This window comes from Rhamphochromis sp. 'chilingali' (genome assembly GCF_963969265.1).
Source record: "Rhamphochromis sp. 'chilingali' genome assembly, chromosome: 3".
In the NCBI taxonomy this organism is placed as follows: Eukaryota; Metazoa; Chordata; class Actinopteri; order Cichliformes; family Cichlidae; genus Rhamphochromis; species Rhamphochromis sp. 'chilingali'.
In genome coordinates, this window is record NC_137931.1 from 23,743,456 (window position 1) to 23,763,643 (window position 20,188).

At 40.9% G+C, this 20,188-nt stretch overlaps 1 protein-coding gene across 3 annotated transcripts in view; it reads right to left on the minus strand.

Moving 5' to 3' along the window:
* Positions 1–20,188, minus strand: part of unc80 (unc-80 homolog (C. elegans)) — an 84,777-nt gene that overhangs the window by 47,387 nt on the left and 17,202 nt on the right. For 2 of the 3 annotated variants that reach the window (XM_080878193.1, XM_080878192.1), the window contains exons 12-22: positions 17,529–17,797; positions 16,928–17,269; positions 16,697–16,828; positions 15,570–15,717; positions 12,356–12,406; positions 11,764–11,912; positions 8,849–9,012; positions 5,899–5,997; positions 5,463–5,671; positions 2,107–2,213; positions 1,820–1,973 (exon numbers count right to left, since the gene is read on the minus strand). In XM_080878193.1, coding sequence (XP_080734319.1) covers positions 1,820–1,973; positions 2,107–2,213; positions 5,463–5,671; positions 5,899–5,997; positions 8,849–9,012; positions 11,764–11,912; positions 12,356–12,406; positions 15,570–15,717; positions 16,697–16,828; positions 16,928–17,269; positions 17,529–17,797 — 1,824 coding nt within the window. Of the gene's footprint in view, positions 1–1,819; positions 1,974–2,106; positions 2,214–5,048; positions 5,094–5,462; positions 5,672–5,898; positions 5,998–8,848; positions 9,013–11,763; positions 11,982–12,355; positions 12,407–15,569; positions 15,718–16,696; positions 16,829–16,927; positions 17,270–17,528; positions 17,798–20,188 lie in introns of all 3 variants that reach the window. The other variant, XM_080878191.1, reaches the window with a different exon arrangement.

Genomic DNA, 20,188 nt, shown 5'->3' on the forward strand with positions numbered 1-20,188 from the left:
GTTTAGAAATCTACAGAAATACTCAATGTCATGAGTAGACATATATCCAAATGAATGTAATTATAATATTTATTTTAAGCTAGTTGCTAGCTATATTGTATTTTATTTTACTGAGATACCATTTTTTACAATGTGTTAGAGTATTGTGAAAAAAGTCTTGAGTCATCCCTCGTTTCTTTATGTCTTGCTAGGAAAATGGGAAATAAATGAAGTGATTTATTGGAACTTTTAAAGGAAGGACATTCAGAGCTCTTCTCTAGATGTTGGTCGGTCCGGGTTCTGGACCATGATCCAAGACGTTTCACTGTGTGTTTTTCTATTCAGGTATTAGTGTTGCTGCATTGGTAGCGTGCTTGGAATCATTGTCATGCTTAAAAATTGTCTTTTGTCAGGTTTTTAATGAATTTTTTCTTAGTTTTTAGTTATATATTTATCTGCTGTAGATTTTTCATCCATTTGTCCAGTTTCCTCAATTTTTTTAAGGACACACTGCACACCATGCTGAGATATGTAATGTTTTCAGCTAATAGCTCTTTGGGAATCACCTTGTTGGTACAAAAATACTATTTTAAGCCTGTCAAACTTTGCTCTGGCATTTTCAAAGATTCAACTTGTTTCCGTTTGTACATGGGACAAATTACATATTTTGGGACAGGCTGTTAGTAAAAAAGTGACTAAAGATACAATTTAAAATTGGTTCTTTGCTAAATTGTCTATTATATGTAGACACAACACTGGTTTATCCCTTGAGCTAGGTTTCTTTTTTATACTTGAATGATTCATCACATCTGTGTGGTCAGTGTTAAGTGTCTTAACAAACAAAAACATTCCTGTGAAAATGATCAGGTATAAGGACTGGACTGAACATGAGCGAAAAGCAGCCAATGTCCAAAGAAACAATTTGAAAAACCTTCAGAGACCCTGGAGACCTATTGCTTTAATAGTCTGGCTACTTGGAAGCAAAATATAAAAGAAATAAAGGATGACTCAAGACGTTTGCATAAAGCTACATATTAGTTGTGTTTAAGGTAATTTTTCCATGCTGTAAAGGAACAAAGAAATCTCTTAGCTGTTGGATAGTCTGATGTTTTTTGTTTATAGCAATTACAAAAATGACTTTCAAAGGGCTGTTCAAGCAATCAAAAAGTGTTAATTCACTAGCATGAAAAAGTAGAGGCAGCAAAGGCATCCTGAACTGTAGTCAGTAGTATAGGGGGAAATGAGGCCAGTGATTCATATCATGTAACTCTAGAGAACTTTTGGCTGATCTTTTTGGCATATGCCTTTGACTCATCAACAGTACAAAAGAGAGACACAAGTACCTTCAGGGTGTGAAAAGCAGAGCCGGTGTGAAAACTCTTTTAAGGGGGCGATCCTTACAGCTACAGAAAGATTAAGTGTCCTATAGAAGCAGCTGTCTGCCTCTGACCTCGGTAAACGTCGCCAAGTTTATCAGTGAGAAAATAGTGAGAAAATAAAACATCGAGTCCATTTCCCCTTCCCCTGTTGTTTTATATTAGCTTTAGTTTTGGGGAGGTTTTTTGGCAGGCCTTCCAGAAAATGATCACTTTGAATTGACACTGATGGGTTGAAAATTCACCCATCTGGATTAAAAGAGCGTAGCAGGCAGCTATCTGGCGAGGCTGACATGGAGAATGGTGGACGGCAGCACTGTCAAAAGACCACGACTTGCGAGGCCAAACAAAACACGACACCACCAGCGACAAACAGAGGCGAGGACAGAAGAAGAGAGGAACAGACAAAGAACGATGGGGGCATGGGGTGGGCGAGGGGGGCACCCCAGGGTGGGGGGGTCTACCATCTTTCTCTTCTGTGTGGTGAAGCTTGGATGGATTCCTCCTGCCAGACCTCCATTTACCGAGCCGCTTGAAGAAATTCTCCTCCTCGTCCCTGCCGTACTCCGGCCCTACAGCGCCACCTTCAGATAGCTTCACTGCACTAGTGAACTTCACCTAAACACACATAAACACATCCGCGCATATCAGCTGGCAACGTAGACCAAATCAAACCTCTGTTTGCTCAAAAGGACGGCTGATTAGAAAAGCTGCGACACACTATGGTGGCTTTCAGTGGCGGCGAGCTGACCTTTGAACTCTGACGTATGAAGGAGAGTCGATCCACCGAGCTGATATCCAGCAAGTCCTCGACGCCGTCAGTCAGTCCAGAGAGAGAGGAGCGCTTCAACCAGTTCCCTGAAAACACACAAATAAAAAAACACTGACATGAACATCATCATGTATGGTAATAAAGAGGTAAATCTATAAATCGGGTAACTACACTGGGATTATGTATGCATGCACACCAATGGGTAGAACAGGGAACGATGCAAGGGCATTCACTCAATGTTACTGCACAGACACACACATTCAGGGTGTATAAAGATTCACAGAGATTCACAAAGATTCACAGAGTCATTCAAAGAAGTTACAGAAGAAGGACACTGAAACTAAACTGACCTTCCTGCTTGCTTTTAGCTGTGTTTGCAAATGCACTTTTATGATATGTTCAAAGAAGGAGGTGCCATGTGAATATGGTATATAGACAATTTTCATAATAAATAGAAGGGAAGTATAATTACTACGCTACCCATAACTAAATGAAAACCTACAAACACTTATAAATAGCCAATACTGCACTAGGGAGGAAATTTGCAAATAAAAGCTTAAAACTAAACCAATTTTCTCTGCTAAGCTAAAGTTAGGGTCTGGTTGTGTTTTATATTTTTATTTAATCAGCCAATCACATTTCAGCAATTTAGTGGATTTACCATTTATGTAACTTCAAATGTGGCATGGTTGTTGGTGTCAGATGGGCTCTTCTGAGGTTTTCAGAAACAGCCAATCTGCTGGGATTTACAGAGAATGGTCTGGAATGGTCTCAGCAGTGCATTGGGTGAAATCGTCTTATTGATTCAGAGGTCAGAGGTGAATGTGACCAGACTGCTTCTAGCTGATAGGAAGGCAACAGCAACTTAACTGAAAAAACTTGTTACAACTACTGTATGCAGATGAGCATCTCAACTGTAGCAGAAGACCACACCTGGTGCCACTCCTGCCAGCTGAGAACAGGAAACTGAAGCTACCATTTACTGGCTCAACAAAATTGGACAATAGAAAATTGGAAAAATGATTCTTGGTCTGGTGAGTCACAATTTCTGCTGCAACATTTGGACAGCTGGGTCAGAATTTGGTGTAAACAGCATGAAATAATGCCTTGTATGAATGGTTCAGACTGATGACAGTGGTGTAAGCATCTGGGGGGAATTTTATTTGCACACCTTGGCCTCCTTTGTACCAACTGAGCAACATTTAAACACCAAAGTGTTAGGGTTAGTGTTGAACACAGTGTACCCATCTTCTGATGGCATCTTCTAGCAGGATAACACACCATGTCCGAAAGCTCAAATTATCTCAAACATCTCAAACTATAATGATGCGTTGATTTAACCTTTTTTTCATGCTCACATATTGTTATATAAGAATGAATTTCAAATATTACAGACCTCAAACAGTATGAAAAAAATTGTTATGCTCTGTCCTATCTCTGGTAGGTGTAGCTTGAGTTGTGTTGGTATATTGTTTTGGTTAATTTAAGCTAGAAACAGCCTGCTTGATCTTAAGTAGGGGAGACCAGTGAACATCTCATTTCTACCTGTGTAAATAAGTTTAATTGCACATTTAATATATATACATATTTTTATATATTTATATCTTAAGATAAGAAAAAGTGCAATTTCAATGTCTCAGTTTTTCTACGTGATAAACAAATACTGTTGTAGTAAATCAAAGAAAATTGACAGCATGACTTTGTGGGTTTAAATTGTAAGAAATAAAGTGTGTGTTAGGATGCCTGGGTCGTTGACCCAGGGTTTTTGAGTTTATTATATTATTTATACTTTCTAGTCTTTGGTTTCTTTGAGTTCTGTCTTATGGTTTATGTCTCTGTCTTCTTTAGTTGCTCTGTCTCCCCTATCACCTGTATCCCCTTGTCTAGTTCGCGTCTCTGTGTATCCTTAGTTCCTATATCCCCGTGTTCAGTCAGTGTTTGTGTCTGCCCTGGTCCCACGTCTCTGTTCCCTCTGTGGTGCCTGCATGTGAGTCTGTGTTATGTGTTTCCTGTTTTACTTTGAAGGTCTCTGTCTTATCTCAGTGTGTTCAGTTTACGCTTCCTTTTGTCTCGTCAGTTCTGATTTGCCCCAGCTGTGTTTCCCTCCTGTTATTCATTCCCTGATTGCTCCCTCTTTGTATTTAAGCCCTGTGTTTCTCTGTGTCCGTGTCGCGATCTACCGTTTATTTTGCTGTGTGTTTTGTCAATCTGCCGGTTTAAGTTTATTTAGATTTTTTCCAGTTATGTTATGTTTGAGTTCAGCATTAAAGCTATTTCAATTTACGTTTGTCTCTGGAGTCTGCACCTTGGGTCCTATCCCTGTCCGCACACAGCCCACACCTAACAGTGTGAAATTACAGCTCATTGTTCAGACTGTGCTGTAATTAAACAGAATTTCTTTTTTGTTTCATTGTTAAAAATATAAAAATAAAAAAAGAGATTTCTAAAGCAAATAGTAAAAAAAACCAGGAACTTTCCATCATTTATTTTTTTAATCTACAAGTTAGTTACTTTGGTATAGAATGAATGAAGTTATTATCAGTAAAAATAAAGCTGTAAAACTTATGACAATACAGTTAAAAGTCCAAAATCTACGCCATCCCTCACGTTTTCCAAAGCCGTCCAATGAGGCTGGATTAAAGTGTTTGCTGAGCTGATTCTGGCCCCTGGGCCTTATGTTGCAAAAATACAAACTTAGTCTATCATCACCCTACACATGATCCCTAGGTTTTAATTTTCTTCATTTAAGGGTGAAGCTTATTTGCTTCCCTAGAGCAACACGTGCTAAATAAGCATGTACTCTCTTCATTTAAATCAGTTTTTTTTCCCACAGGTCTGCAAACATGCTAGGGGGTTGGGATGATCAACACAACACAGACATGGTACGGATACAGTATGAAGATGGTTCCACATCGACATACGTAGGACAGAGAGAGTGAGCGGTAGGCGAACAGTCCTGCGGCATGCTATGGCACAAAAAGGAGCACAAAACAGACCAAAGAGATGAAGTGACTTGGCCTCGGGGCAGGCAGTGCCACAATGTTGAACACATAAAACACATTATGTTAGAGGGGATTTCAAAGTAAGAGCAAATGCAATGAGATATGGTTGTTGAAATGTATACCGCTGCTCAATAAAAGGATGATTTGTAAGTCTCCATAAGCACACATAGCCTTAGGCTGCCTAATCTTTTAGAGAAATCCTATTTTCGAGCTAGTGCATATTTTCTAGTGCATTCTCGTCACTTACTAGGAGGCAAAAGCTCACTGTAGTTTTAAGACTTTTATTTTGAACCTACCCAGGGACTTCCTTGGGTAAGAAGAGGCTGCTCTTACCGATAGGCAGCTTCAACTTCTTGCGAAGCGAAATGCGACGGGATCTGGATCGTGAGCGGCGGTCGGTGGTGGTGCCAGAGTGTGCGGTGGTGCACTCTGAGGTGTCTTGTTCCGACTGGCTGCTGGTGTCACTGGCGGCGCTCTGCGACTTGAACATCTTCCTCCAAAAATCCTTCCTGCCCAGCAGAGCACCCGGGATCTGTTCTTCACTAGAAGCAGAGAGAGGAGGAGAGGAAAGGTAAGCACAAGGATAAAACATTTCCCACAAAACACTTTTTACTTCTTTTTTATTTTACAGGATGTTTTGGTATAAACTGAATGTTTATCAGAGGGTTAAGAAGGAGCAACAGGAAGAGCTTTTTCTACTTTGAGCAGAGAAATGGCAGCTGAGCTCGACGGAGATGGTGCTTTATGGAGAGGTGAGGCGGACACTCACTGTTCGGGTGTCTGGGGGGGTCTACTGGAGATGTAGCTGCGACACTCGTCTGCAGTACTGGACACCTGACCCTTCTCCCCGGACACACCCGCCTCTGACCTGCGCGCACACACACACCCCAACACACAGACATAGCGCTCAGGCCACCTGATTCAAGGCTCCATTCTGACCTGTAATTTAGGCATCGCACTACTTTAATCTCCACTGAACTGATGTCTTTTACATATTTTATTTCATATGAACTGTTAAAAAATTAAAGGAACACATTTTATTCAGAGTATAGCATCCAGTCGGTCAAACTTGTAGGATCTGGTCAATTTAGTAGCACGGTGTCACTACTCATTTAGTGTCAAACTAAATGACCAGACCTGGAACCTATACATGTTGCACAGGTAGTCCAAATCCGTCAGGGGACCACATCAATATGTGCCATTGGCTGAAGGTTTGCTGTGTATCCAGCAGAGTTTAAGAGCATGGAGGAGATTCCAGCAGACAGGCAGTTACTCTAGGAGAGCTGAACAGGGCCATAGAAGGCCCTTAACTCAGTAACTGCTCCTGCCATAGCCCTTCAAAATGATCACCAGCAGGCCACTGATGTGAATGTTTCTGACCAAACAATCAGAAAAGACTTCATGAGGGTGGCCTGAAGGCCTAACATCCTCTACTGGCCCTATACTCATTGCCTGGCACAGTGGAGCCCGATTGGCATTTGCCATAGAATACTAGAATTGGCAGGTCCACCACTGTTGCCCTGTGATTTTCACAGATGAGATGATTGAACTCATGTGACAGATGTGAAAGGGTTGTTATGCTGCCTGTAACATCGTTCAGCATAACCAGTTTGTTTCTGGGTCAGTGATGGTCTGGGGAGGCATACCCATACACAGATCTCTCTAGGCCAGGGGTGTCAAACTCCAGGCCTCGAGGGCCGGTGTCTTGCAGGTTTTAGATATCACCCTTGGTCAACTAGTCAAATGATTAGTTCATTACCAGGCCTCTGGAGAACTTCAAGACATGTTGAGGAGGTAATTTAGCCATTTAAATCAGCTGTGTTGGATCAAAGACACATCTAAAACCTGCAGGACACCGGCCCTCGAGGCCTGGAGTTCGACACCCCTGCTCTAGGCAGTGACACCCTGACTGCCATTAGGTGTCAGGATGAAGTAAATGGACCAACTGTCAGATCCTACGGTGGTGCAGTAGGTTCTGAGTCCCTCCTAGTGCTCAACAATACCCGGCCTCATGTGGGAAGAGTATAAAGGCAGTTCCTGGAGAATGAAAGAATTGATACCATTTGTGTTTAGGCTATAAGGTTTCGGTAAAACAGATTAGCTTGCTGTATAATTTCTAGGTTTAATTTTCATTTACATCAAATGATGTAGCCTCCTTAAGTTTCTAACACATTACCCAACCAGTCCACATCAATATAAACATCCAGAATAATTTTTCCCTATTTAGATCTGATGAGTTTTCAAGGTGTTCCTTTAATTTTTTTAGCAGTGTATTTTACTTAAACTTCTTCCAACCAGTGCCTTCTAACCGTACCTTATATATAAAAGACAGACAAGCCTCAAAAATGCATTCTTTCTAATGGCCAGCAGGGGATCAAAAAGAAGTCAGATTGGACACAAGTCTATGAGAAAATAACCCTCCTCCTCTCTTGATCCAAGACCTCAGTAACTACCTTTCTGATGAGTTTATGATGAGGTCTCATTTACTAGCTTGAAGTTTATTGTGTACAGTGGGCCCTCACTATAACGTGGTTCACCTTTTGTGGCCTCGCTGTTTTGTGGATTTTTTTTTTTTAACAGCGCATTGTGTTCTGCGTCCTGATTGGCTGTAGACCAATCAGAGTACAGAATGCGTTCAGCTTATCAAATTTACACAAATCTTCGATTGTTAGCAGTGTGACTCTGAAGTGCTGTACTGTATGTTTGTACGTTTTCTCCCCAACAAACACAACAATGTCGATGAAACGTTTTGCACCTTCAAAGGCAACCGCGGGTGCCTTGGTTTCATTCCATAATACTGGACTTATTTTTCTACGAAGGTTTGAACTTCGAGAGTGTTTAAACAAGAGAGAAAAGTGTGAAAATGTTCGTGCCTGTCTGAGAAAAGCGTATAAAGTATGTAGTGAGGGGTTTTACAGCCTTGAAACATCTATAAGAATTGTAAAAAATAAAGTTGGCTATTTTGCGTATTTCACCTATCGCAGGTTATTTTTAGAATGTAACTCCCTCGATAAACGAGGGACCACTGTATCATTACGATGGTCATTTAATAAACGGGGTCACAATTAGAGTGAAATAGATGATACAAGAAGACACCATATGTGTCTGGGTTTGTAAACGAGATCCAGCCCTTGGTTTTGAGGTCCAGTTTAAAAAACAAACAAAAAACAAAGACGGCAACAGTGAAGCTTCAAAACAAAAATCAGTACGATTGTGGTGGCTGTATCCATCTTTTATATATAGTCCATGAGTCTAAGTAGAAACGGAGTGGTACAGATACAAAGAGTCAGCTGTCTCTGCAACTGTAAGTCTATGCTTTCTATATGGGCACCGCTTCACAGCCAGCAGTCATGTGACTTTGTAGCCTCAAACGTGGAAATAAAATAAGTCAGAGGTAGTTTATTCTCTTCAGTGCCATGGCATGCGGTGGTGGCTGTCAGATAAAGCAGCAAACACAGCTGAGCTGCCTCCTGGCAGGGCTACCCAGAGCGCTAACAGCCACATTATTTTGGAAATAAGAACATCAAATCAGTCACTCAAGCAAAAAAACAAACAGATGCAGACAGGACAAAAAACAAAAAAGTCAAGCAGTGATGAGAAGCAGAGCTCTGTTACCTTTACAAGGTGATGGGCTTTAAATTTGACAGTAATGACTGCAGCAAGACATTTATTTTTCACCGTGAAGTCACATTAAGACCGTTTCTAGCCATTGAGTGTACCTCCTGGGACCGGGCTGTTTGGTCTCCTCCTTCTCATCAGGTTTCTTGGTGGCGGTGACCTTCTCCGCGCTGTCCAGGAGCGCGCTCAGTGCCACCCTGCGGAACACGTTTCCGTGGGCCTCTTTAATGAACTGGACCAGCTGGCGGATGTCACAGTACAGACCCTGGGAAAGGACAGAGTGAGACAAACAAAGTGAGAGCAAAAGAATGTGTGAAAGAGAAAAGAGAGAATCAGCAGCCAGTGTGAACAGTATGTAATTTTGAGCAAATGTGCGGGAGCAGGCTTGTGTTTTTGTCAAGCCACCAGCTCCAGCTTGTGAGTGGGTGGCCTCTGATTTCGTGCCATAACAAAGCCTGCCTCGAAAAGTGTGTCATCCTCCGCCAACGTACACCACTCACGCCAGCCTAAAGGCTCTGCAAGCACCGCAGAGAGGCCGAGGTACTTCAATGCTTTCAGACGCATCCAAATACACTTATCAAGGGTGCATTGGATATTTGATAACAGATTCTGAGTATTGTGGTGATTTTTAGACCTTAATATGGATATAAAAGTGTGAAAGAAATATTGTTTTTAGTTGAATTCAGCACAAATTTAAGCAACTTACGTATATTCCTTAAGACACTTACTGTGGACCTGATTTTAACTAAGTTAAACACAATCTAAGCTGTCATAAATGTCACTTTATCTGCAATTTCACTTTTAAGACAACTGTATATTGTTTAATTAGACATTAGGTTTAAAAAGAATTGCACTCCATATGCAGTTTTACTAAAGAGCATCTGAAAATTACATGAATTATATGAAAAAAGTAGTTTATAGCTATAATTTGCACGCTAACATTACTTTAATTCAAAACATTTCAGCTCTAGCCTACAGATTAGTGTGCTGTGATCATGTTAGTCACTTCCTGCTTTATTATGTTCATCAGTTAGGAGACAAAAAGAGACAGAAGCTTTCTCTTTGCCACCCTTTCTGACTGCCGGCCCTAATCAACCCCAATTAGTTTCAGCTGTGATTTGTGGTCCAGTCATTTCCCTCTACATATATAGTCTCTTGCTCTTTCAGTTTGTCAGATTGTGCTTATCATCTTTTTTTGTATTTAGATTTTTGCTTTTTTGAACCATCATACTTGTGCTATCTGATTCTTTTCCGTATACGACTCAGTTTGAAGTGCCTGTGTAGCTGATGGATGCTAAACAAATCAGCTCATCTTGACTTGACCTTGGCCTGAAAGAAGATATATAGCTATTATGAAACACTCTTAAGGGGAACAGCAGATATCGTGTCAGACATAAAAAGGGGAAAAAACTGTCACACAGAAACTCTGTGTTTTTAAACTCTGCTGATGCATAAAACCTCTGTACAAAAGACAGAAAATGGTGCGGAAAAACTAAACTGCATGTTTAATATAGTCTGGTGCGAGCTCCCTTCAAAATTTTCTAAAAAAGAAAAGTAAAACATGTGCAAACATACATGGAAATACAAAACATAAGGCAAAAACTGAGTTTTTACAATTCTAATAAGCTTGAAAGTCAATATTTGGTGTGACCATCTTTATTCTCAGCACAGTCTGAACTCTCTTTCTTGTCATTTCTTTAAGTCGTCTTCAGGAATAGTTCTCCAGGCTTCTTGAAGGACTTTCAAAGCTCTTCTTTGGATATTTCTGCCTTTTGTTCTGTTCTCTGTCAAGGTAATCTGATCAAAATCTGGTGGTACTTTTCTGTGTTCATAATTCATCAATTTTGACAAGTTCTCCAACACCACTGACTGAAATGCAGCTCAAACCTTAACATAATCTCCATTTCTCATGAGGCTTCAGTGAACAGTAGCTGATTAGCTGAAGGTCCAGGTGCATCTCTCCGGCACTGTGTCAGGTGACCTTCAGATCCTGTTTAACTGCTGTAGATAGTTTTGTAGGCCTGATATTTCTTCTTTTGTCCTCCGTTTGTCCAGTTTCCTCAAATTTTGTAAGGAAACACTACACACCATCCTGAGAAGTTTTCAGCTGGTAGCTCTTTGTAAATCACTTTGTTGGTACACAAATACTGTTACAGGCATACAATAGTATTTTATGCCTGTTGAACTGTGATCTCTTTTGCATTTTTCATAGGTTCTACTAAAGCAATGGGAACAAATGATGCATTTTTGTGAGAGGGTGCTAGTAAAAAAGTGCCTACAGATATAATTTAATATTGGTTCTTTGCTAAGTTTTCTGTCAAGAACTGGACTGAAAATGAGTGAAAAAGACAACACGTTCTCATCCCAAAATGTAACATACGTCGCCATGTGACAAATCTTCAGTATGTTATGCGTTCGGAAACATGAGAACCGTTTGGAAGGAATCTACGCATGTACATTTATTTTACTTTCTCATCATTAATTGCTTTGGAAAAAACAATCTAATATGATTAAGATTGTGGTTAAAGTTAGGGATAAGGTTATGTTTATGGTTAGGATTAAGGTTAGGGTTAGAGCTGGAATACACAGCTGGAACATGTATTACTGCTGGGAGCGTCTATTGGATTTCATCCACAATCCGGCGCGTATCATAGGGACGCGGAAGGTTACCTCTTGCGTTCCTATGGGACGCCTCAGGATGTGACAAATCGTCAGTATGTTATGCGTTGGGAAGGAGAATGGTCTGGAAAAAGAAGCCAATGTCTAAAGAAAAAGTTGGAAAGACCTTTCTTGGAAGTAAAATATAAAGAAATGAGGGGTGGCTCTTGATTTTTGCACAGACCTACATCTACAATACATGTTCTAGCAGACCAGAGAGCAGCTTAGATAGCATGTCTGATACAACGAATGAGATCAAGCGTCTTTATCTATAATAAAGCATTAATTTAACTAATGAATCTAATGCGGAGCACCAAAACAGCTGGAAGGCAGGTAGACGATTTCACGCCCCACTCACCAGGTTCTCGGGGCTGTGCAGCTCATGTGTGGTTGAGGCGCAGCGGGTGATGAGGGACTTGAACATGCAGCCCACCACCACGGCCTCCATATTCTGGGCTACAGATTTGTTGTCTCCTGTGGCGAAGTTGTTTCCGAAGCCCGCCTTGTCTGGAAGCAGCAGGGAGGCAGGAGAGACCATGGATGACACAGCAGGTGGTTTAGTCATTGCTGACAGCACTGAGCATACAACAGTGAGCCCGTACAACAAGGAAGGAAGGAGAGGGGGCAAAGGAAAAGGGGGTTAATAAAGCATATGGGGGAGAAGCCAAACTGAAAAGGATTCTGAGTAGGAAGTAAGGAATACATGCAAGTGACTAAGGCCTGCTTTAAAAACATACAGTAGAGGGTTTAGTCTCTTGGTCCAGTTAGATTAATATATCAGCCAGATTAAACCAGAACTTTTAGAGTTGCAGGCGAGTTTGTCACTTTTCGGACAGAGTGAGGGGTGCAGCAATGAAAGCGGTGTCTAGGGAAGGGTCTGATCAGGTCAGTGTAGTCATCTTATTGCTTATATTATCAACTGTTATTGATTATTGATCATGTGTATCTACCGATGTTTCTTTTTTTCGCCCTCCTGGACCTCTCACCTGCACTGCCGTACTCTGCAAGAGAAAAGAGGCGGGGCACAAAGTTGATTGACATCAGGCCAGCACAGACATGTAAGGCGGTGTCAGAAAGGAAGTGGCACCCCACCTCCACGAGGAGGTGAACCCCCAAGATGCAAACACACACACTTAAAAAATAACACACACCCACACACACACTGAAAACTAAACAAGGTGCCCTGTTCACTTTCAAAATTAAAAAACACTCATCGGTTCAGTAACTTGCCAATTGTCTCTTGTAGAAAAATCTTCAAATTCCAGTGCAAAACTGAATTGGCATGTAGGATGTGTCCTAATGCTCATCGATAAAAGCCACTGATTGAGCAGGAATGTAATGGGCAAAGCTCTGGATTGGCAAGTGTACAGAATGGATGAGCGTGTAAGGAAGGTAGGATTCAGCTCATTGAAGTGGATGAAGAAAAAGGAGGAGGATGGAAGCAGGAGGAGGAGGAGGACAACGAAGGAAAGCGACACGGACGAGCGGAGACAAGTGGAAGGAGGAAGGGGGAAAACACATATATAAACAGAGATAGCGCTGAAATGCAAAGTCGAAGTGCGGGGTGAGACAGTGGTAGGACAATTCAGCTTTGTCGACCACACTAGAGCTTTAAGTATTTACCTCTTTATGTGATATTATTTCATTTATATTGGCCTGTACTGTAGCGTCCACACTAGACCTTTTAATGGGACAGATCTGAGTAAAATAAACCTGACAGACTTTGCTAGAGCATAAATATCTGCGCCATTAGGTTGAAACATTTACCGAACAGTTAACTTGGAAATCGATTAATCGTTTAAGCCTTTGATTTAAAAAATAAATAAACAAATTCGCTTGTGCATATACTGTTAAGATGAATATCTTGAGTCTTGAGTACTGTAATTCCCTCACACTGTAATTTTGCTGCAGGAATGACACATTTCCATATTAGCCTGTTGACAAGAGGCCAATGGGATTCTTCCATTAACTTTTTGAATTACTTTCGAAAAAAAGCTCTGTGGGAAATATAGGTGTATGATACTTAATGATTTCATTCAAAAGGATAAAGCTCCATAAAATTTTAGTGGTTTTTGATTTTGGTTTCACTGGTTTACAACTACAGTCATCTCAAAGCACATTTAGGGTAAAAATCATATTATATTAGAGAAAACCCAAATAATCAAACAGCCCTCTGTTTGCAGGACTTGGCAACAGCGGGAAGAAAGAAATCCCTTTTAACAGGAAAAGCCCTTCAACAGAATCAGGCTTAGGAAGGGGCTGAATGACTAATAAGGGAGTGAGGATTAATGCTAATGTTGCATGACTTTACAAAATCTCCCCTATATTCTTGTTTCTTTAGCTTGTTGGCAAATACCTAGCCTATGACACACTTATTTATAGTCCTGTGGAAAACTAACTATACCCTTACTGCTACCATAGGAATTAACAGGGTAACAGCCAGGTACTGCTAATCAGATGCACTTGAATAATTGATCATCAGCATCTCTATAAGAGGAGAAGTTGTCTCAGTTTGCTGCTCTGGAGCATCCAGGTGTGTTTTAACACAATGCCCCAATCTTCCCATGAAAGGTTGTCCAAGCAAAAACTGAAGAGCTACAACTCAGATTCTACAGGCCTCAGTTAGCATGTTAAATGTCAAAGTTCATGACAGTACAATTATAAAAAGACTGAATAAGTATGGCTTGTTTGTAAGGGCTGCCTTCTTCTCCCTAAAAAGAACATGGCAGCACAGTTTAGGTTTGCAGAGTTGCACTGGAAAAAACCACAACACTTCTGAAAAAATGTCCTTGGGACAGATGAGACCAAAGTGGAGATGTTTAACCATAATGCACAAAACCAAACACAGCATATCAGCACAAACACCTTATACTGTAGCACATTAATGGAGGGGTGATGTTTGGGCTTGTTTTACAGCCACGGGACCTGGACACATTGCACTTATTGAATTGTCCATGAACTCCTCTGTATACCAAAGTATTCTAGAGTAAAATGTGGGGCCATCTGTCTGAAAGTCTGGATTAAACTAGGTCATGCAATAGGACAATGATCCCAAGCACAGCAGCAACTCTACAACATGACATGTGGTGGGACCTGAAGTGAGGTGTGCACAAATAAATGCCTGCAAACCTCAATTAACTGAAGCTACGTTGAAAAGAAGAGTCGACCAAAATTCCTCCATAGTGATAAGAAAGACTGGTGGGGTCATCCTTAAAACAATTACTTTACATTATTGTGTGTTTATTCTACAATTTATTTTAACAAGCTACTGAATGTTGGGGTGTTTTTAGTTTTCCAAAAATAATGACATACTGTAATTTGTCTTGTGTTCATCTCAGATTGTATTTACCTAATTAGAAGAACTGCTAAAGATCAGACCATTACTACTTATGTAAAGCTTCTATGTTAACCATAAACAGGTATCTTTCAGGCAGATGACGAAACCATAAGTGTAAAATGCTAACTCATTGTGTGGTGGTAAGACTCATTCCTGCAGCACTCTATTTCGATAACTTTAAGCTTATGTTCAGTTAAAATTCTTAATTTATCCAATACTTTGGTTTAATTTGGTAGTAATCACCACCCAGGATGCTAACATGCTCACACATAAGCTGCTAGCATGCTGATGTTTAGAAGGGTAATGTTAGCATGTTCAGTATCTTCCTGCTAGCATGCAAGAAATATTGTTAATTAGCACATAGCTGATGGAAATGTTGATTAGTTGCTAGCAAATTAGCATGCGGACAATGAACTCAGCGGTGAACATGCTAACAAACTTCCTAAACAGTAGCATGCTACTGTTTAGGAAGTGCAAATGATATATTTTTCTGTTATTGTGAGCATGTTACCATTCAGACTTGTATTTAATTCAAAGCACTGATGTAGCTGTAAACTTGTCAACATTTGTATTTCCCTACATTTTGTGGACTTAACGATTAATCGATTAATTTAAAAAAAATAATGCTCAAATTAATTAACAATATTTTTACCCCTACCACACGATTTTTCAGCAACAATCCAATATACGCAATCAAAGCCAGTGTTGTTCATCCTGTTTCTGCATTTATTACCAGCATTTATGATATTTTTCTTTGTGACTGTCTCGTATCTGCATCCCTCTCGCGCACACACACAAACACACACCACAGCACACGCAGCACTTACTGTCAGTGATGGGCTCCATGCAGAAGCCCAGCAGTGCATGCAGGAAGTCGACTATGTTATTGAGGGAGTCTCTGTTGACATACTCGCGCATAGTCAGGCGAAACTGAAGCTTGTCCAGCTTATACAGGTTGGTGAGGCAGTTCTGGGCCTGAAAGAAAGATTTTTAAAAATTAACTTCAAGAGCAAAGTTTCTGGCTGCTGGACTTTTTTTTTTTTTTTTTAAATAAGTCAGCTAGCAATAAAGTGGCTTTCCTTTAAATTTAATTTACCATTGAAATTTTTATTTCCATCTTCAGTAGTTTATGCAGTTCTGAGAAAATGTATCTCCCCCCCTTCCGAGTAAGTACAAAATGCAATTTTTAAATTATGATTTAGTTCATTTAAAGGAAAAGTTCTTTAAACCTGCCTGGCCCTGTGTGAAAAACTAACTGAACAGCCTGTTTAAGCTCATGCCAAAGCATCTCATTCAAATTAAAGTCCAGACTTTCACTATGTCTCTCCAACACTTTCATTTTGTTTTTGTTTTTTTGGTTGTTTCTAACCATCCAGAGGTGGTGTGTTTTGGATCATTGTTAGTTTGATCCCAGATATGCGGGACTCAAACCTTCCACAAAGTTCAGTTTTTGTGTAAATGTAAATGTGACAAATATGCAAACAAACAAACAAAAAACAAACAAAAATACTTTTAAACAGCACTTTTTGTCTCCACTGTATGAGTGGAGGTGGGTTCCAAAGTGGCTTGCAGATCCTAAACCAAGTTAAAATACCACCCTCTCTGAATTGATTTTTAGATCACTATCAGCTGAGTCATCTGTAGATGTGCACTGGCAGTGAGATTAGTTGAAGAGCCAGTATTTGCAGCTAGGGTTTTGTGGCCTGCCTGAACTAATGCTATGTTTGTTTTTAATGAAAAAACCAATTGATTAGAATTAAAAAGAAATTGCGGCTGTCTCTCACTGAAGTTAGAAACTCAGCCCAGTGCTCCAGCCAATGAGTTTCATTTTTATTAAACTTTTATTACACCGAAGGAGCAATTCAGTAAATAATTAATAGGTAATGAATCGATGTCACCATCTGAAACTGTGTTTATTTGCACACATTCAAAGAATTAGAGAATAGAGAGTAACCTGCATCCTCAGGCGATCTCCTGATAGTCCTCGATGGCCCTCACCACAGCCGTAAGCACAGCCCAGAGACTTGACTATCTTTATGAGCATTGTCAAAGCCAGGCGGTGGGGGCTGAGGCCACCAGCTTCTTCCTGTTCCCAGTGAAGAGAAGCAAGAAAACACACAAGTTGAGACATTCAGGCATCCTACACCTTTACAATCTCACTCTAAACAAACCTGTTCAAACACACCTTTTTATCGTCATCCTTATTATTTTTCACATCGTCCTTGCTCCCCTGCCCGCTCCCTCCACCACTTCCCCCTCCCCCTCCTCCTCCTCCTCCACCACCCCCTCCTCCACCTCCTCCAGCCCCTGCAATCGGCCCGCCTCCCTGGGCGACTCCTTCGAGGCCCTGAGCTGCCGCATCTTTGACACGAGCCTCTTGGTTCTCCTTGTTATCTGGCTTGGACAACTTGCCCATCCCGGGCACCACGCCCAGCTGCAGCAGGCAGTCGATGATGTTGAGAGCCACGTCGCAGATCCTGGAACTGATATCGTGGCTGAGAATGGAGTAAAGAGCTCTCAGGATAGCCTAAATTGGAAGAAGGAAGGCAAAGAAAGGGTGACAAAATCAGAGAATTATTTAGTTTGACCAAGAAGGTCCCAATAACATAAGAGAAATAATTAAGGAAACTGTAAAGTGTCTGTGATGTTATGACTTAAAAAGGAAAGCATCAGAATCGAGTCTGCTTGGAGTCCCACTGGTGACATAATTGCTTATTAGAGCAGCCAAATAGGGCCATAACTTCTAATAGCTGTATTTGCCCCCAGGGTCCAATTAAATCACTCACTGTGAGGTCCAACATGCCGTTTTTCAGCACAAAGTTATTGGTGCCCTCGATGTTCTCGCCTTCCTCCAGACAGGAGTAGTTGATACAGGAGTCAGTGAGGCTGCGCGGCAGGTTTGCGCATGCCAGCGGCTCCACTGGGATTTCAGGTACAGCCACGGGGTTGCAGAGTTTCTTCATGTGCTCAGTGAAGAAGTCGGCGTAGCCCACGTTAAAGGACGCAACTGTTGTGTTGAACGCCGCCATGGTGATGGTGGAGATCTGAGATCGAACTTTAGACAACAGAAAATCATTTTTTATTGAGTACACGGTCCTGGTTAATAGTTTTTCTAACTCACAGATCCTCGAGATCGCCCTCTTGTTCCACTTAGGTAGCTCCATAGTGCTTTAGCTCAACTGTTTTGTGGATCTGATGAATGGCTGTGGTTTTTCCAGTGATGTACAGATGGGTAGATAGAGACCTTTCTTGTATTATTAGTTCGATGTTTATCTAACTATGTTATGTTCCAGGTACAAAGGTCTGGACTTTGACTGGGTCATTGCAGAACTTTGGTTGTTTTCTTTTTCAGTCATCGCTGCTTTGTTTGAGATCATTCTCCTGTTGCATGACCCAGTTGGAACCAATAACAGCAGTCAGACAGATAATTTGGTAGACCATGAAGACTCATTGACTGGAAGCTGACCAGGTCCATAAAACAAGCCCAAATCATGACCCCACCACCACTGTGCTGCCAGTTTGTATGAGGTGGTTGTCTTGATGTGTTGAGTTCCATTTTCTCCAACTGTGGTGCTTCATACTACAAATAAACAACTCCACTTTGGTCTCGTCTGTCCAAACCACATTGTTACAGAAGTCTTGTGGTTGGTTCAGATGCAACTTTGCAAACCTAAACTGTGCTGCCGTGTTTTTTGTTTGTTTGTATGTTTTTTAACAGAGAAGAGGCTTTCTCCTGGAAACCTCTCCAAACAAGCCACACTTATCAGTCTTTTTGGAACTGTACTGTCATAAATGTTAAGATTTAACATGTTAACTGATGTCGCTCTTGGGTATTTGCTCGAACGTCTGCTCCTATAAAGTTTGCATTGCTGCATTCTGTGATCACAAACCTGAATGTTCCAGAGCAGCAAAAGGATAATGGATGTACTTAGTTTTCCACATACCTTTGCATTTTGCTCATAAAGTTATTCTTTTGGGTTTAGCTTTAATAGCTTCACATAAGGCACAACAGCCAGAAGGTTGTACAGAGATGTACTTGAGAAGAAATGTGTGTGAAACCTGTTTTTTTTTTTCTTTTTTTCACTTGGCACCATTTCACTTGCTGCATTCAAATTGTAAGAGATCAACACACACACAAAAAAAAAAAACCCTGGCACGCTCAGTTTGAGACTTTAATGATTAATTTAAGTGTTATTGTGTCTGATGTCACAGCACTCTGGCAAGGTCTTGGAACCTTTTACACAGAAGCAATAGAAAGCATCCAAACTGTGAAGATCATTAACTGGGATCGGATGTGAACAGTTGAAAACTGGGAGGCTCGGGTGGGTGATTACACCCACCGGGTCAATGATACTGATTAGGTGAGGTGTCTCCTCAGCGCTCCGAGGACACTTAAAGACAATAACCATCCCAGACACAGCTTGTTCTCCCTGCTGCCATCTGGCAAGCGATTCAAAAGCAACAATGGAACAATGGTTAATGTTGAAGCCCATGTGTCAACGAAAAGAAACCATTTCATTCTCGTATTTGAGTTCAGTCACTTATTTATTCTTCTCATATTTACGGTTGAATCTCTACAGTCCTGCATGTGATATGTACTGAATACAAAAGTGTCCTTTCTGCAAATTTGACCCTTTTGACAGCTTCCTCACAAAATGAGCCTGATACTTTGGTACTTTTCATCCCGGCAGCACCTCATGTCAAATTCAGCTCCTTTCTCGCTAAACCCAAACAGAAAGCGTGTGGCAGAGTGTGAATCAGTTTAAAAGCCGGTGCTCTTATTTTGTGTGTAGTTTGTGTGTAAATTAGCATTGTCACAACAATATTGCTGTTATATAATCCTGCCCTATTTCTGCTTTGCTCAGCGAGCCTCAAAGGGAGCCGGCAGCATCTGTCCTCCCTTTATTGTAGCTGATGGACACTAATGTGATCAGCAGTGGATAATTTGTTTATTTCGCTTTACTTTCAAATAACGTGGATGTTTGTGGTTCCTCTTGCACTCTGCCAGCATCTCTAAGAACTCATTTTGATTTGACGTATGCCGGCTTTAATTTGTCTCATTTAAAACATCTGTGATCTATCTTTTATTGTTTTTTAACCATCTACCAACAAAAGAGAGAGTTTAAACTGTGTGAGTGACATCATCTATGTTCTGTTGATTTGTTAAGCCTAGGAAAGACAAATCAATACACTGGTCTACTCATTTTGCTCATTCCTAGCACCATATTTGAGACTCTAACAGAGCAGCTTTGCATGATTCATGCTTCAAAATAATCCGTCTTCACCTCAGGCTGGGCTTTGGTGCAGTCCCTCCTCTTTTAAGCCAACTTTCTTCTGATTGGCTGCTCTGAGATGACCATATTATGCATATTCTCTCTCAATGATGTCATGCAGATCCAAGAGTATTAAAAAACTGTCTAAAAACAAGGATTTAGAGCAGCTTTTA